Source organism: Chiloscyllium punctatum, chromosome 49 (assembly GCF_047496795.1).
Source record: "Chiloscyllium punctatum isolate Juve2018m chromosome 49, sChiPun1.3, whole genome shotgun sequence".
Taxonomy (NCBI): domain Eukaryota; kingdom Metazoa; phylum Chordata; class Chondrichthyes; order Orectolobiformes; family Hemiscylliidae; genus Chiloscyllium; species Chiloscyllium punctatum.
In genome coordinates, this window is record NC_092787.1 from 14,972,524 (window position 1) to 14,991,647 (window position 19,124).

The following is a 19,124-nucleotide window of genomic DNA, read 5'->3' on the forward strand; positions in this document are numbered from 1 at the left end:
ATGACATTCAGAAACTAGCTTCTGTTTCTGTCTCTTGCCTGAAAATGTTTGAACTCCATTGCAAATCAGTTCAGGAGCAAAACATGACCTTGACACGGTGAGTATCTCATTTCAGATTAGATGCATCTTCAGTAATTAAGGCATCGGGCATGACCTTGTTTAAACTTGTATTTTAGACAAGTGAAGTAAAAGGGTAGCAATAACCTGTTTCATGGAATTATGATATAGAAAACTGCATTTTCAAGTAAATAACATAACTATTATTTTCTCAAGTGGATACCAGATTCATCATCCATAAACTTTATGTATCATTGGAATTTGTTTGTAGGGAATGGTCATTCTTTGATGTGATGGTTGATCAAATGAATCTAGAGAAAGTGCGAGTGCATATGCGAGAGAGAGAGCATGCAAAAGACATTGACAGACAAACGCAAGCTCTGGGAGTTTTTTGCTCCCCCAACACTTGCAGCATTCGAAACCTATGTAGATCAACCAATAGAGAGGGCTACTGGCAGGCAGATCTTCATTAACATAAAAGATTCTCTGTCTTGCTCTGCCTCAAATTATTTGCCCCCCTCCCCCCCCCACCCGCTTCATACAGCAATATTGCATTGCATTATACAATATACAACAATTGATTTTCAAGTTGCAAAACTCCCTTGTACTTCAGTTATAGCAATCCAGCATCCATTTAAATTAATAATTCCTACAATAAAAATATGTGGTCTCTCACATTTCAATCTTTAACTTTTTTTTAAAAAGTTAATCACAGATGTTGGATGCCCTTGAATATTTTCCTGAATCATTGGAATGTATATATTCTGTATTTTTTTGAAATATCCCCTTAAATGTCTTCCATGGCATGACCTACCCCTCAATTTAATTTTCCAGTTGATTTTAGCTCATTCTGTTTACATATCTAATAACCAATGTTTTCTTCAAACTGTGCAGACCTTGTAATCCATGCACCTGGAGAAAAGAAAGAGGGAATGTAGCTCAGTTCTGTTCCTAATTAATTTTAAAATACTATTCTTGGACTCATTCTTCTCACCCTCAAACTGCATGCAAAATTCAATCATATTGTGATCACTGCTACCAAGGGGGCCCTTCTCTATGAGGTCATAAAGTAATTCCATCTCATTGTACAATATCAAGATTAGTATATCCTGCTCTCTGGTCAGCTCTAGAATGTGCTGTTCAAAGAAATTATCGAGAAAGATTTTGTGAACTCCTCATCTAGACTACCTTTGGTGTCAGAGCAGCTGGGTTTAAACAGCAGCAGCAGTGTATCCTAATAAAAACCTGAGGGACGAGGTCGAGATCAAGCTCAGTCAGAGCAGCAGAAGCAGAGCAGAACAAACAATCATTGAATCCACAGGAGGAGTTCCTGCGGTGACATCAGGTTTCAAAGATGACGCAGGACAACAGGAAGCATCAGACAGGGTTAGTAAGGTCGGTTGAGTATTTATACCAATTTTATCGCTTACAGTTTGAGGTCTTTATTTGGGCTGATAGCTTCTAACGTCAATAGCGCAGAGGTCCAGAGAAGAGCCCTAGAGTAATTAATATTATTTGATTTTAAGAGTAATCTAGAGTTTAAGTTAAAGGGATATGACATGGAATGAGAGCTGGTGTACTCCTCCTGTTCTACATGGAAAGTCAGGCACAGTCCCAGTGCTTGGGACCGGAACGTGTACAAGAAGCAACTCCAGCTGCAGCTCCTGGAAACCCATATTTCAGAGCTGGAGTAGGGACTGGAGGATACTGTGGACTACCTGCAAGGTTGAGAGCACCTACAGGTGGAAGTAGATTTGGTTGGGATGTCTGGTCGGCGTGGACTGAAGGGTCTGTTTCCGTGCTGTACATCTCTATGATTCTATGACTATAACTGTGACAATGCTTTGGCTTTAAGAGGTTTTTTTGTCCTGGATTTTTTTTTAAAAGAAACATTGAACAAGAGGCACTGAACAGTCTGTAAGTAAGTAAATAGCTGTGGAGGCCTTAGGTTTTTTTAAAAAAAAGTTAAAATAATGGAAGCAGCCTGAATGGGCATGATCCAGCTCCTACAGCAGAAGCTGCTGAGGTTGTGAAAAGCTGCCACAACTCAAAGCTGAAGTTCTCTCTCTCAGAATTGTCTTTTGAGGTTCTGCCCTCCTGGATTAGAAAACTGCATGTGAGACAATTGGTTTTCTTAATTCGCCTTTTGCCAAAGGCTTGTTTATCCGATGTTATTGCATTGGATCAGTTAATTAGTAATAGTTACTGTATCTATTATTTTGTTAAACAATCCAAGAGAGTTACAGCTAAACCAAGCTCTTTCTTTTTTTGTATTTTAACTATAGCGTGTGAATAAATGTTGTTTTGCTTAACATCAAGTAGTTTGACCAATTGAATTTCATCTGGAACACAGCACTTCACATTTACCTTTAAAATAAGAAACAGTTAGGTTGTACACTACTTTCTTAATTTATTTTGAAGGGGGTCTGGTCTGGTCAAAACACATCCTCCAATTCTCCACATGTTCCTTTGCAGTAGCACCTGAGAATATGCAGGTTGTTCTTTTATAATGCATGCTTCGTCAACACAAATTCACTGTAACACGATTGATTAATTAGGGGAGCTGTTTCTAAAGTGCGAACTTTTAAAATCTGTGTTAGCTGTAACGCAATTAAATGCTTTTTCTAAAGTGCAATTTTTCTACAACACAGGGGTTGCAGAAGAACACAATCACCGCGTTATAGAAGAACTAATTTTAGCGTTGGTCTTGCGAGAGGAAAGAACTGAATGAAATCATTAGGGAAACGGTGTTGCAGAAATAATTGAGATTGAACCCAGATATATCCCCAGGGCCTGATAATCCACATCCGAGGAAGTGCTACCAGAAATAGTGGCTGCACAGTGGTCATCTTTCAAGATTTCATAAACTCTGAAACAGTCCCTATGGATGGAACGGTGTTGGTAATAGAATCACACTATTTAAAAAATAGTGGGCGGCACGGTGGCACAGTGGTTAGCACTGCTGCCTCACAGCGCCAGAGACCCGGGTTCAATTCCCGCCTCAGGCGACTGACTGTGTGGAGTTTGCACATTCTCCCAGTGTCTGCGTGGGTTTCCTCCGGATGCTCCGGTTTCCTCCCACAGTCCAAAGATGTGCAGGTCAGGTGAATTGGCCATGCTAAATTGCCCGTAGTGTTAGGTAAGGGGTAGATGTAGATGTAGGGGTATGGGTGGGTTGCGCTTCGGCGGGGCGGTGTGGACTTGTTGGGCCGTAGGGCCTGTTTCCACACTAAGTAATCTATCTAATCTAATCTAAGAAGACAGGGAATTATAGATCAATTAGCCTGATACTGATATTGGAGAAAATGCTAGAATCCGTAATAAAAGATTTAAAAGCAGAGCACTTGGAAAGCAATGACAGGATCAGACCGAGTAAACACATACAGTCAGTTTTGTTGTAACGTGTGTTTCTTCAACGTGAATTGGCTTTAGCACGATAGAAGAATTTAGACCATTATTTGTAGAACGCTAAACTTTACTTACCTGTACTGGCCACAATGCGATTCTGGCCCCATTTGTTTAAATGGCTTGGCTACTACACCATTATCTTAAAACGCGAGATCGAATGAGAGCATATTGTGTTATATCAGAACCCACTGTGTAAGAAAGGGAAATCAAATTCTTGACAAATAAACTGAAATTTTGAGAGGATAAGACAGAGGCAGTGGATATGATTATTTGGACTTTCAAAGGGTATACATAAGGTCTCACATGTGAGATTAGCATATAAAGGTAAAGCAAATGGATTTTGGAGTAGTGTACTGGCATGAATAGAACTGGTTGGCAGACAGAAGTCAAAGAATAGGCATAAATAGGTGGGTTTTTTTCCCTGAGTGGCAGGCAGTGACATATGGGTGACATATGGAGCAGAGCTTGAACCCCAGCTTTTCACAAAATATATTAATGGTTTCAATAAGGGAAAGACATGGGTGTAAAACACAAAGATGCTTCAGTGCAACTTAAGCAAGTTGAGTACGACCTTGTTCTCTGTTTTGTCCCTGCCTGCCCTGATTGTTTGACTCGCTTCTGATCTCAACTGTCCCAGTGTCAGATTGATCTCTTTCCTCACTATCTCCCTAGGTCCCATGCCCCACCTTACTAGTTTAAATTCTCCCGAGCAGCTCTAGCAGTATATTAGTCCCCTTCCAATTTAGGTGTAATCTGTCCTTCTTGTACAGGTCACGTCTACCCCAAAAGAGATTCCAATGATTAAGAATTTGAATCCTTCTCACATACCAGCTCCTTAGCAATGCACTCATCTGCTCTATTCTCCTATTTCTGCCCTCACTACCTCGTAACACTGGGAGTAATCCAGATATTACTACTCTCGAGGACCTCCTTTTTAAATTCCTGCCTAACTCTATATTCGCTCTTCAGAATCACAACCTTTTCCCTTCATATGTCATTGGTTCCAATGTGTACAATGACCTCCTGCTGGCCCCTCTCCCCCTTGAGAACATTCTGCACCCTCTCTGCGACATCTTTGATCCTGACACCAGGGAAGCAACACACCATTCTGATATTTCGCTGCTGGCCACAGAAATGTTTGTCTGTACCACAGACTAGAGAGGCCCCTAACACATTTGATTGCTTGGAATCCGATGTACCTCTCATTACATTACAGCCAGTCTCAATACCAGAAACTTGGCTGTTCATGCTACGTTCCCCTGAGAATCCACCACCCCCTATATTTTCCAAAACAGCATACTCGTTTGAAATGGGGATAGCCATAGAAGACTCCTGCACTACCTGCCTACCTCTCTTACCTTTCCTGAAGTTAACCCATCTATGTGACTGTACCAGAGACTTCCCCGCCCCCCCCCCCACACCCCCCTTCCTATAACTGCCATCTATCACATCTCTTTGCTCTTGTAAATTCCTCATTGCCTCTAACTGCCTCTCCAACCGATCCATTCTATCTGATAGGATTTGCAACCACCGGCATTTATTGCAGATATAAATCTTCAGTAACCCGTAAACTCTTCCTAATCTCCCACATCCAACAAGAGGAGCATATCACTCTGCTAAAGGGCATTTTTGCTTCTTCCAAATCTACAGACCCAGAAAATAGCACTGTCTTATTCCTCTACAAAACACTGCTAAATTAATACTTATGGCTTATATTTAATCAAGAGACATAGCTCAATTAAACATATAATCAAGAAAGAACCCACTCTACTCACTACTAGAGACTTATTGTAAAGTCACGCTTAAAATGCACTTCTGTTTTGTACTGTGACCACTCCCAAACAGGTTCCTCCAAGATCAGTTCTGAATTTCACTTTTTTTTAATTTTCCCAGGCACACTCTGATGTCAGCGATACATGAATTCAACAGCAAAGGCAGCAACTGTGCAGGTTCACTGCTGTGTCATTTAGCAGTGTGGGTTTCTTTCTCTCTCTCTCTCTCTCCTGCACTGACCTCACCATGTGCTTCCGTTGTCTGTACTTCTCCCTTTTAAAAGTGCTGTAGTTTTGTAACTCTCCAAAGTTACAAAAAAAATGCCACCGCATATAAAACAGTAATTGCTGCTCATGGAATTTGAGGAAATCACCTCCAACACCTAAAATACCTCAAAAGGAGCAGCTGCTACAGCCAGAAGTTTTTCCCATCCTCCATCTTGGATTACCCAGAATCCAGTCGGTCTCTCCAATGTAGAGGAGACCACATCAGGAGCAACAGATGCAATAAACCAGGTAAGAAGTGCAGGTGACTCTCTGCTGGATTTGGAATGATTGTTTGGGGCCTTAGACAGAGGTGAGAGAGGAGGTGTAGGGGTAAGTGTTACACTTCTTGCAGTTGCAGGGACAGGTGTCAGGTGTGGAGGAGAGGTTGATGGGGAGTGTAGAACTGACGAGGGAGTCACAGAATGGATGGTGCCTATGGAAAGCAGATAGCAGTAGGGAAGGAAATATCATTTTTATGATGGGTCTGATTGCAGGTGGTGAAAATGGTGGAGGATGGTGTACTAGATTTGAAAATTGGTGAGGTGGTATGCAAGGACCAGGGAACTCCATCCTTATTGTTGTTGGGGGAGGAGAACGGAGGACAAAGGGGCAGGAAATGAAGGAGATGCAGTTGAGGGCATTATTAATCAAGAGAAAGGGGAAATTTCGATCCTGGAAGTAGGAAGACATCTGGGATACCCTGAAGTGGAATCCCTAACCTTGGCAACAGATGTGTCTGAAATTGGGAATATGGGATTGCATTTTTGCAGCAGGGTGGATGAGCAGAAATGTAGTTGAGGAAGCAGTGGGAGTCAGTGAGTTTAAAATGGATATCAGTGCTAAGTCGGTTACAAGATGGAGACAGAGGTCCAGGAATGGGAGGGAGGTGTCAGAGATGGTGCAAAGTGTTGAAGTTGATGATGTGTTCAAGCTCCTTGTGGGAGACAGTGCCAATACAGTCATCAATATACCGAAGAGGTGATGGATGACGCCAGTGTGGCTGCGGAAGAGGGACTATTCCTCATATCCTACATACAGACCCATGCATGTGCCCATAGCCACCCCTCTGGTTTGTAGGAAATGGGAGGAGTCAAAGGAAAGATTGCTGAGGGTGAGGATCAATTCCACCAAGCACATGAGTCTGTTGGTGGAGGGGGAACTTGTTGGGACTGTGGAAGAAGAAGAAACAGAGAGCTTTTTGGCCCTCCTCATGGAAGGATACAAGTTTAGAAAGACTGAATGTCCATGGTGAAGTTGACGTGTTGGGGGCTGGGGAAATGAAAGTTTGGAGAAGGTGGAGGGTGACAGATTTGGAAAGGGAGGATGCAATTAGACGTAGATTATCTTTGGGCACCTTATCTTTGTAAAAGTAAACATGCTGCCGCAATAGGCACAGAAGGTGGCAAATGGCATATTGGACTTCATAGACAGAGAGGATTCGATTAAGGAGTTGGACATCTTGCTGCAGTTGTACAGGGCCTTGGTGAGACAACACCTGAATTATCGCGTGCATCATTAGTCTCTTCATCTCCTGAAGAATGTCTGGCTATGGAGGGAGTGCAATTTATTCCAGGTTGATTACTGGAATAACAGGACTGACATATGAAGAGAGACTGGACCAATTAGGACTATGTTCTCTGGAGTTTAGAAAGAGGGTCTCATAGAAATCTATAAAATTCTAAGAGGCAAATATATGAAAGATAATCCCATGACTGGGGAGTCCAGAACTAGGGGTTACGGTTTAAAAATACAGTGTAGATCATTTCGGCAAGAAACAAGCCTAAGGGTTTTTTTTTAAAACAGAGGGTGGCTCATGTGTGAAATGAACTTCTTGAGGAAGTGTTAAATATGGGTACAATTATAACATTTAAAAGACCATTTGGAGAAGTACATGAATAGGAAAGGTTTAGAGGGAAATGGGCCAGGAGTAGACTGGTGGGACTAGTTTAGTTTGGGATTATGTTCAGCATGGACTGGTTAGACTGAAGGGTCTATTTCCATGCTGTATGACTCTAGAATTCTCTACCAGAGAAAGCAGTCGAGGCCAAAACATTGCAACGTTTTCAAGAAGGACTTAGATGTTAGGGTTAACAGAATCAAAGAGATCAGGGATAAAGTTGGAACATGATACAGAGTTGAATAATCTGCCACAATAATATTGAATGATGTAGCAGGCTCAAAAGGACTGAAAGGCCTGCTCCTGCTCCATCTGATTTTTCCCAACGTGTATGTAGATTAAGATCCTTAAGACTGTCACGATACCTTTCTGAAAAGTTTTTATTATTTCTTCCTTCATACTCCATCTACCATGTGGTTTCTGTAATGGGCCTGTATACTATGCCACCACCACCCACACCCCAAGTAATTTCCTACCTTCACAATTTCTCATCTCTATCTAATTCACTTCTGATTTCCTGACCTAGGGGAATCCCTCTCTATTGTACTAATACCAGTGTTAAAGTGGTGGCGTAGCTCTGTTAACTATGTCCCAATCTATGTCATCATGCAGACATGAAATTAAAATTTGAGATATAGTAGTTCCTGGTCTCAAAGGGAAATGTACAGAAGTAAATCCTTAGCATATAATTAACTACTCTGGGCGTGTCCCAGGAGAACAGAATGTCTTGAATGGCAATACAAATTAAACCTAGTGGTGCACTTTCAGTTGTGTTAAAAATAAATAAAAAAGGGAATGCTGTATGATGGTTTGTTCAAGTTGCTGGAAAGTGTATTGTGTTTAGTCATTTAATAAACACCTTAAAAGTCCCAGAGCTTGTTTTGTCATCTGGTCAATTATCAACCAAAGTCTGAATTACATTTTCTTCAAAAAAAGTAAGGATGGACAGAGATATTTTCACTCTGGGCCAAAACTTAGTCTGATAATTATGGCACCTATCATTAATAAATCTAATCAGGAATTCTGGAGAAATATCTTTATCAAGATAGTGGTTAGAATACATAACTCACTCCATAAGCAGTCACTGATTCAAACAGCATGTTAGGTAGGAGAAAGTGAGGTCTGCAGATGCTGGAGATCAGAGTCAAGAGCATGTTGCTGGAAAAGCACAGCAGGTCAGGCAGCATTCGAGCAAACGAATCAACATTTCAGGCCGGAGCCCTTTATCAGGAATGGTTTTCCAACAACACACTCGAACATGTTATGTATTCAGGGAATAACGAGGGGTGGGACGATACATATGTGAAGCATAATTACTGGCATCAACTTGAATGGCCTGTTTCAGTTCAGAACAATGCTTCTAATTTCATGCAAAATACTTCCAACAAAAGACAATCAAATGTTTGTGCCACAAATCTAGCATTTTTTGACACTACTCAAATTAGCCATTTTACAAAATTTAATCATGTTAATTTAGATAAGCTAAAATTCAAAATCAATGCCACTGGGGATGGCATTTTGCTTCTAAAATGATCCATTTGGCAAGTAAACAAAAGTAAGTGCACAGTGTATTTCCTGAACAAAAAATCAGAAATTCAAAATAAAAGGATAAAAATTAAGCATTATTGGTTGCTTAAATTAAGAGGAGAAAGTGTGGTGCTGGGAAAGCACAGCAGGTCAGGCAGCATCCGAGGAGCAGGAGAATCGATGTTTTGGGCCCAAAACTTCGATTCTCCTGCTTAAAATAGGAGTCATAGTACTATCTAAAATGTACAACAAACAGCATGTTAATTTAAAATATGCATTCATTAAAAATATTTACCATAAGAAAGCATCGCAAAGTGTTGCTCAAGAAAGAAGTCAAATAAAATCTGACACCATACAGAAGGGCTAACAGAGGAGAAGAACAAAAACTTGATTAAAGAAAACTTAAAAGAAGAGGATTTTAAAAGAGGAAAGATAAGTAGAGAGGCAGAGATGTTTAGGACAGGGAAAGTCACAGCCAGTAACATAGCAATTAGGGGATATATAAACAGCTAAAATCAATGGAATGTGTATAGGATAGAGATTCATAATACCAGAGGACAGAGGGTAAAGGCCATGAAAGGGTTTGCAAACAGGAGGAGAACTTCTCAAATAATAAAAAAAAGGTTTTTTTAACCAGGAGGCAGTGAAGGTCAGTGAATACAGGAGTGATTAATTACTTAGACTTGCTGAAAGTCAGGATTTGGACTGTCTGGATGCCAAATTTATACAGGATGGAAGCTGGGAGTTTGGCCAGAAATACACTGTGACCCTGGTGGAAGGAATGGACGGGTAATCAAACTCCGCTACTCTACAAGCTGTCATCGTGCATAAATGAATAAATGAATTCTCAAATCGGTTAAATTGCCTCACTTTGACTGCTATCTAGGATAAAAGAAACTCACGCTGGGCTTTACCAATTTTATCCTTCAACAAGCAGCAAAACAGAGTATTAACCATTGCTTTGCAAACTGAAACTATATCCCCACAAATACGTACATATTAGTTCATAAATAGGACAGACAGCTCTGCGTAAATATCACAAGTAGAAAGCATAGACGAAAAAAGGAACAAATTCTGTAGATGAAGAGTCCAAGCCAAGAGGAGAATTAATTGACTTTCCCCACACAGTCGTTTGACCTTTGACAATTATATGAAAAGTTTTCAACTGAAGAGCAATAGCAGACCCTCCATTCAATAGCTGATTAGTTGAACTTAGGTGTTCACTCAAGTTAAGCGTTGTTTCCAGAGACAAATACTCTCTTTTCCACTCAGAATGAAGGAGAGAGATATCTCTCTTTGCTTGCAGGCTTTCCAGAGATCTGGGCTCAACTACCCCTTCTAAGGTCTGAGATCCATGAGAAATTGCAACTTTCAAATCCAATTACTCTGCTAAGCAGCTTTTCAGTGGGTCTCCTTCATTCACAGTCATTACTCACTGTCAGATTCAGCAATTTAACAAGTAAGCATGTGAAAGATGTGCAGCAAGTCGTGCAGCAAGTCTTAGAATAGGAAGTGATAATATGAAAGAGGTCAAATAGGTCTTGCATTTTGTCTGAGTATAGCAGCAAAACTCAGAATATTGAGAATTTATTCTCTTGCAACATCAATATGTATAATTTTCAAGAAGGATTACAGGAAGCATGATTTATTTCCTTGACCTGAGGACAAAAAAAAATCAGCGCAAGCCAACCTATGTTCTCACTAAGATCAACTAATTCAGCTGAGAATAACGATGGTGTCTGGAAACCCGACCTGCAGAATGCTCAGTTTACTATTTGAAGCACTCACCTCACTGGGGTAGCATACTCAAAACCAAGCCCCACTACTCCCAGAATCATCACAAACGTCAAGAAGTTCAAAGTATACTAAGTCCCCAATCATCCTGTCAGATAGACAAAGGCCAATAGAAAATAAGGCCAGTTTTTTTAGTAAAGATAAATAGAGCCTATCTACAGTTAACAACCATGAAGTGTTGACACATAATTATACTTGTTAAACTGTAACCTCCTTATTTAACACACACACAGACACACACACACGAGAAAATGACATGAACTATAGGTGAAGAGGTAAAACTGAAAATAATTCAATGGCCCCAGTCCACAGGATTCACTGAGATGATCCTTTTGCTTTCCAGGACTAATTGTTCTTCAAGGTGCTCTTCTCTAAGGAAACACAGGTGATTAGAATACCAATTGCGAAGTCTCTTAGTTACTGTTTAAAACCACAGCTAACAGAAGTTGATGAATGATTATAATCTGGCTTTCTTCTCACTTTAGCTATTTTACTGGAGAGAAAAGACCACCTACCCTTTCAGAGGTGCAAAGACTTCTGCGAGTATCACTCATACCACAAGACTTTCAGCTCCTCAGGAGCTGATCACATTGTTGTTAGACTGACAGCCTTGGTCAGATACAACGTGTCAGGACTCCACAAAACCGACTACTTGTTGCCAGCCGAATCTCATTTTATACACGTCCTACAGATGGATGTACATACATACATACATATACACATTCTCCATGGCTGTTTTAACAAGCAGCAATGTACACATGATTTAAAATGACTTTGTAAATTATTTTTTAAAAGTACAGCGTTCCTTTCCACAATACTCTGCTTTAAAAAAAAATCCTTTTCCCATTTCAGTCCACATCAAAGGTATAGGAAAATAAGAGGGGTGGTCTTTTAAAAAAAAATAGGAATATTAAAAAACACACAGAAAATAAGAAGCGTAGGCCATTTAGCCCATGCTCTGCCATTCAATATAATCACGACTGATCATCAAATTCAATACCCTGTCCCCACTTCCCTGTACCCTTTGATCACTATAGTCCCAAAAACTATATCTAAATGCTTCTTGAAAATAGTCAATGTTTTCATTTCAACCGTTTTCTGCGGCAGAGAATTTCACAGGCTGATCACACTTTGGACGAAGAAGTTTCTCCTCGTCTCAGTCCTAAATGGCCTACCCTGTATCCTTAGACTGTGACCCATGGTTCTGGATTCCCTAGTCATTAGGAATATCTTTTCTGTATTCACCATGTCTATTCTTGTTTGAATGTTATAGTTTTCTATGCGATCATCCCTCATTCTTCTAAACTCTAGTGAATATAATCCCAACTAATCCAGTCTCTCTCCCTACATCAGTCCTGCCATCCCAGGAATCTGTCTGGTAAACCTTTGTTGCACTCCTGCTGTCACCAAAACATCTGTCTTCATATAAGAGGGCCAAAAGACCAAAGCGAAGTTGATAGAAAGAGGGCTGCATGGTGGCTCAGTGGTTAGCACTGCTGCCTCACAGCACCAGAGGCCCCAGTTCGATTGCAGCCTTGGGCAACTCTGTGGAGTTTGCACATTCTCCCTCTGTCTGTGTGGATTTCCTCTGGGTGCTCCATTTTCCTCCCACAGTCCAAAGATTGCAGATTAGGAGAATTAGCTATGCTAAATTGTCCATAGTGTCCAGGGTTGTGTAGGTTAGGTGCATTAGTCAGGGGAAATGTAAAGTAATAGGGAATTGGTCTGGGTGGGACACTCTTCAGAGGGTCAGTGTGGACTTGTTGGGCCAAATGGCCTGTTCCCACACTATAGGGGTTGTATTGTTACATTCACAATATCACATCATTTTTTTTTAAATAGGTAAGTTTCCACATACCTCTTCTTTGTCCAGCAATAGCAACTGGCCATCCGTGACAACACAAAATTTGGTGTTCCATATTGCATGTCCATGATGTGATTTTCCACATGATATCCTGTGTGTGAGTGGCCCTCTCACATCTGAAACACAGAATGCAATTTTCATCTTTATGAAGGGAACATTGACCTGACAAAAATAAAGTAATTATTTATTATGAAGTCTATATTGGTTTTCACTTCAGTAAAAACTATAATAAGGTTTAGAAGAAAATTCTGAGTGTACAGTATCACCTCCATTAATTCACATCAGCTGTCTCTCACTATTTACTAGCTAAGCAGAGGTGAAAGGACAATGACCATGTGTTATCACAAAGAACAAAAGGAAAACAAGGTAAATCAAATTTCAATGATAATTTGACTTTAAACAGAGAAAGATTACAAATGCTACATTTCTACAGATTGAAAAATTAGGCTTTCTGATGATATTTGTGGGCAGTTAAAAGTAAACAAGCTTAAAGGAGAACGGAGCATAGCAGTATTTCCATCAATAACTTATTTTCTTTTGTTAATTGAAGAGATGTTGGAAGTCAAAGGAATTTTGATCATCAGTACTGTGGTGACATGAACCCACGTTCCAAGCCTTGGCCTCAAAATCACTAAAACAGAAATTTAAAACAAGGAAGCTGGAAGAAGGTTGTTAAACAACCAACTGTACCCTCCCTTCATTGGGTTGGAACCTGTGTAAAATTTCTTGAATGGTATGCTGCAGAGGTTATTTTGACATGAACAGTAAATGTGCATTGCAAATGTGAGTTATAAATAAAGCAAAGTGCCACAGAGAGCCACATCCTGTGTTAAAATAACCAAAATAAAAACAGTTTCAACTTTCCATAGTGTACTTCCACAAAGTGCACATCAAGTGTATTTTTAGGGAAAAAGATAAAAATGGTTAGGAGTCAAAATACAATAAACACAAAATGATGAAAATACAGACTTATTATGTATTTTGAGCATTTTCTGTTTTTATTTAGGTTTCCATCATCTGTAGTATTTAGCTTTTGGACAGTTCAAAACCATTGTGTTTCAGTTATTCACTACATCTTGGTGAGGGAACATGGATTGTTCTTCATTTTACACTATATAAATTACTTGCATTTATATAGCACTGTCATGACTTCAGGATGTCCCAATCTACAAGTATATCATTGACTGTAATGCAAAGTGCTATGTAAAGAAAAAACCAAACTTTAAACTGCAAACTCTCACAAACCGTAATGTGCTAACAATCGATTTTCTTTAATTCAAAAAATAAATGAAAGTGATCTCAACAACCACCGCCTTCAGGCAAGAACCCCATCAAGTGCAATTGTTCCCTCTCACTAGACCTCCCACAGACAGGTGAAGGATCAGACAAAGAATTTCCTCAACCACAGAATCAATTCTATGTAAATACTGCACCTTCCTTGTTTAACCTTCATATTTGTAATGACTTGACACCAGTGGAACAAAGAATCCTCACTTCATGTTTATTGGGCTGCCTATATATCAAACCTCGTTACAAAATATTTCACAAAAACAGAGATAGCTAACTAGTTCACTCAATACATGTGCAAAATTAATACCTAGACAGGTCATACAAGATTAAAACTCCCTTGGAACATATTCAGTTTTATTAAACTTATTTTTATAAAGTATTTTTGCAATAGTATCAGGCAATAAGTGTATTAGATTCCACAGCCTAGTATTCCTACATTGTACTACTGACTATAAAGAACAATCACAAACTTGATATTATTTTCACAATAAAACTTCCAAATTTTATTGTGGGCTCCTATTCTAGTGAGATGCACAATCAATACTTCCATTAAAGTAATTCTCAAGAAGGCAGAAGCTAGTTAGTTCAATTGGTAGTGCAGAGAGCACCAACATTGAAGGTCCAACATGCATACTGAGTGAGGTAGTTCCTGGGGTCTTGCCAGAGTGGTACTGTGGCACAGAAATCCTCAAATAATGAGGATGTTAAAAGGAAGACAGATTTTGTGAGGAAGAACACTCCAAATTATTTCAAAATAAAAATTAAAGTTGGAAAGAAAATGCAAAATAGAATAAAATTGACAATAATTCGAGCGTTAGTTAAAAATTGGTTTGCGTAACTTTTACAAGATGCTGCTAAAACCTACATATGTGCACCAACTGGCATTATTTATAGTAAAATTAATATCTTTGTATAGTACAGAATTATAATCACCTTTATTTTGCCTTCTTTATTCATGATATTGAGAGATTTGTGTTTCCACACTTAAAACATTGTCATAGAGATGCACAGCATGGAAACAGACCCTTCGGTCCAACTTGCCCAAGGCAACCAGATATCTTAAATTAATCTAGTCCCATTTGCCAGCGCTTAGCTCATGTCTTTCTAAACCCTTCCTACTAATATACCCATCCAGATCCCTTTTAAAATGTCGTAATTGTACCAGCCTCCACCACTTCTGGAAATAAATTTACGCTATGCAGATACAAAGTTAATGACTGATGATTTTCTCTTGATTGTTACATTAAATTGCCTTGCAATACCTATAAATTGAAATCCTTTGACACCAGCATTAGTTGGTACAAATATACAAAGAAAATTAAACCACTGTTATCATTATCATAAAGTTTTAAACGGAGTACTGATCTTTTGGAACATTTCCTATAGCATGTTCATATACAGTACAATCACATACAGCAGAGAATTAAAATAACTGGCATTGAACCCTCAAAACTCTTAGATGTTTACCACAATATGCCATTTGCCATGCCATTGATTCACAAAGATCTGACAGTTCCCCAGTTTTACTAGCTGATGGTAATACTGGATGTCAGGTCGCAGAGGTGAAACCTGGATTGATGGATCACAAGTTTAAATTTTTGAAGTTACCTACTACATGGCTAGCCACTGAACACAATCACATAAGGCAACCATGTTCTTCAACAAAAAGCAATTTTACTAACCAAGGAAAAAAATCTAATAAGAAATATTTTAAAAATTCAAGATGATCTAAAATCAAAAAGTTTTAACCTTTATCCGAGCAATATCCTTTTCAATACTCAATCCCCGTGAAGGTTTGCTCCCACCTTATTTAAAATTTCTTACATAGCCAACACTTCATAGTTTTGGCCTGGAGCATTCTTTCCAGCTCAGACGACCTGGATTCTTTTTCCATTCTGATGGCTGAAACCCGTCAGTTCAGACAGCTTGAAAACTGAAAACATAAATCTTCACAGCTTGGAGATGTTAAAAACTAGATTAAATGTGTTCTTCTGCACTAAACTCATGACCCCTGGCCTGCTTTTCTGTAGGGCATGAAGTATTTACGAGGTTGTATTTTTTATCAATTAGCACCGCAGGTATCCTGCTGGACACTTCAAATCATGTGTCTTCTTAGAAATGGTGTTTTTTTGTTCTCTACGTCAAATAACTTCTGGCCTCTTTAAAAAATAACTCCCTTCACAGAAATGAAACTTCACATCTATTTCACCTCTACGTTAAAATCCAAATCCCAAAAGAAAATAGTATATTATTCATCTTTATCGCAACTGTTCATCTACATAGAGTATGCTGGCCTTAACCAGAAGATTTGGCAAAACATTTAATTCACTTCAGCATCCCAAAAGGAAGAGAGGAAAAGATTATGATCAAAGTTAAGTAGTCTGCTGACATTCATTGTCCCTGAATGACTGAAGGTATTAGAGAGTTGGCACAATTGCTACCATTAAACTATTCTTGCAATTAGCAAAGCAGATTAATTGGAGAAAAGACAATTCAGCCAGAAAATCTAACATGGAAGATTTAAGGAGCAATTCACAGTGAAGTTTGGCTTTGTGGTAGAGTATTTTTATACACAAAGTTGGCCATCTGTACATTGAGGAGAGACTATCTTTAGTTTGATAAATAATTAAAGTCTCAAAGATAAGATGTAATTTTTTTCAGTCACTTCTGATAATAAAATATTCAAATGGTAATATCAAGTGCTTAAATTCATTTCACAGACCATAAAACCAGGACTCATTCTGACGAAACCTTTCTCAATAACCTAGAATCTAATGACAGACAGAATTCTAACAGTTAAATCCTTGGCAGCTGCAAAGACTAATCATCCTATCAATTACAATAATATGTCAAGTGTAAAACAAATCCTAGCTTGACCCCAATCAGCCATGTTAGCTGATTCGGGATCTTCTATTTCCTGTTACTCTGTAAAGATTGCATTCCACACAAGACAACAACAGCTGACCATAATTGTCAATTTGTTCATTTATCAGAACAATCAAAAGTCATCAGCTATGCTTATTTTATACAAAGGAAAGAATGGAATCATCTATTAAATCCTGATCTTTAATTTAACACTATCCATTCCCGACATTAAGGGAGAAAGGCTATGGTGATGCAAATATTCATACTTAAATAGTGTTCTCAGAGCAGAGGCAAATCCATATCACAGTAATACGGGAGGGAATGTTAACCAAAGCACCTCATTATATTTCGGGAATATAGCCACAGATTCAAAACCTGCAATTTAAGATATCATATCCTAAATAAACAAAAACATTTTCATCATTTGTAAAATGATTATCCACGTAATTACACACGTTAGAACTGACAGTTGTCCAGGTGTCAATGAAGCACTAAAATATGGTTAGTTGGATTTAAAAATAAATATTAATATGACAATGACTTCTTTTTCTGTAACAGCACAATTGACTGCATGTTCAAATCACTGAAGTTTTATTAAATATGATCCCAGCTGATCAGACAAGCCTGATCCCAGAACAAAACATTGCTTGAAAAACGATATACAAAAAGTCTGAATTTTAAGTCACACTTTTGCTATTGCTTTGCTTCAATGTCAATGCAATCAGGACCAGACATCCCAATGACCAGTGCAGGATTCATATAATACTGCTTGCACAAGATGACAGATCAAAACCACTGGATCAACACGACCAAGGTGGCATATTCTCCTGCTTGGAGAAACTGCTCTACCTTCCAAGTGGAAATCCAGATTCTTCTGAACTAACTTTTGAATCTTCTGTTCCCATGTCAAAAGGAAACAAAATTGCCATAATGTACTTACTCTGCCCATCAGGAATGCTGCAGAATAAATATTGTTTCTGCAATCACTCTTCTACTTCTGTGAAACTAATTTATTTAGGTAAATGTTCCAAAATGTCCTTTGGAACTTTAAAATAAAAACAAGGACATCTAACTCTCCTTGTTTGATTATCAACTAACAGCACATACAATGTCTTCATCTGAGCTTCTTCAACTTAATTAACCAACAATTAATATTTTAGATGGCTTTATGCAGATGATATCACTCTGACACTGCAATCTGGTTTTGTACGATACTATCCAAAAGAGTCTGATCAAGGATGTCAAGAAAATAATGGGTGCTTTCTGGGTCAGTGGTACAGTTAATCTACAGACGTCTGTTCTTCTTCGAATCATTCCTTAGTTGATGTCCTTGCTACATACAGAGAAGTGGTTGGGACCACAGTCAGCACTGAGTAACAAGGACACTGTTAAAGGTGACCTGTCTGGAGATCATGAGATCTTGCTGGAACCAGTGGTGCAATCTTAAAAGGTCTCCAAGATACCATGCACCATTTCCCAATATGTAAGTAGAATTAATCGCACAGTAGCCACACTAACAGTATAACTCAGTGTTCTATACTCAGCATTGTTCATCTTCTCAATTCCACAGTCCCACGTGCACATTGGTCAAGTTGCATAATTAGTACCAGACTGGTGTTGAAATTCCCTCATCCAGTCTTAGCGTGGGTGGGGGGGAAAAAGAGGGGAGAAGGGGAATGTCAGAGCACAGATGCACATAAAAAGGTTATCTAGGACCCCACTTGTTTACAAACAAAAAAAAGAGTAAGAAACCTGAGCCCCTGCGGAGGACAGGAGGCACTCAAATCACTACAACTAGCAGATTTTGCTACTGTGTAACCCACTCCATTCTCATTTCACTTCAACTTTCTCCTGTCAGAAAGGCATCTAGCATTTCTCTACAAAGAGATGCACTTTCAGCCAGTCTGCTCTGTCGCAAGAAAGTAACGTGCACGTAGAACTTACAGCGCATTCTCGATCACAGAGGTTCTGCATTCATCAACCATAAAGAAAAGGCCATCAGTAATCCAGGTTGCATTTATCTTGCCTCTGCATACATTACCAACCTGCCTGTCAAAAGACAGGATTGTCAAAGCTTCATGCACATATTAAGCAAGTAGGTAAAGCTGAAAAAGAATCCAACTGACTAGGGTTGCCCGCTTGGACAGCAGCTGCATGATACGACATGACGATCTTTCCTGTCTTCAGAAGTAATCCCTGGCAGTTGTGCTCTACACCAATCAGGCAAAAGCTTATAATCAGTAACTCATTGTGCCAACATAAACTATAAACAAAAAAGTGCTTTTTTTTTACGGTGGTGGTTTGGGTGAATAATGAATCATAACTTGAGTGAAGACTCAAGTTGCCCAAGCATCTTTCTTTTCCCCCCGTACACCCCAGCCTT

General features: G+C 39.1%; 1 protein-coding gene across 4 annotated transcripts in view; it reads right to left on the reverse strand.

The window, feature by feature from the left end:
• LOC140469406 (disabled homolog 2-interacting protein-like) overlaps positions 1-19,124 on the reverse strand; it is a 705,419-nt gene that overhangs the window by 599,720 nt on the left and 86,575 nt on the right. For all 4 annotated transcript variants that reach the window (XM_072565892.1, XM_072565890.1, XM_072565891.1 and 1 more), the window contains exon 2: positions 12,581-12,702. In XM_072565892.1, the coding sequence (XP_072421993.1) occupies positions 12,581-12,702 (122 nt within the window). The remainder of the gene's footprint in view (positions 1-12,580; positions 12,703-19,124) is intronic.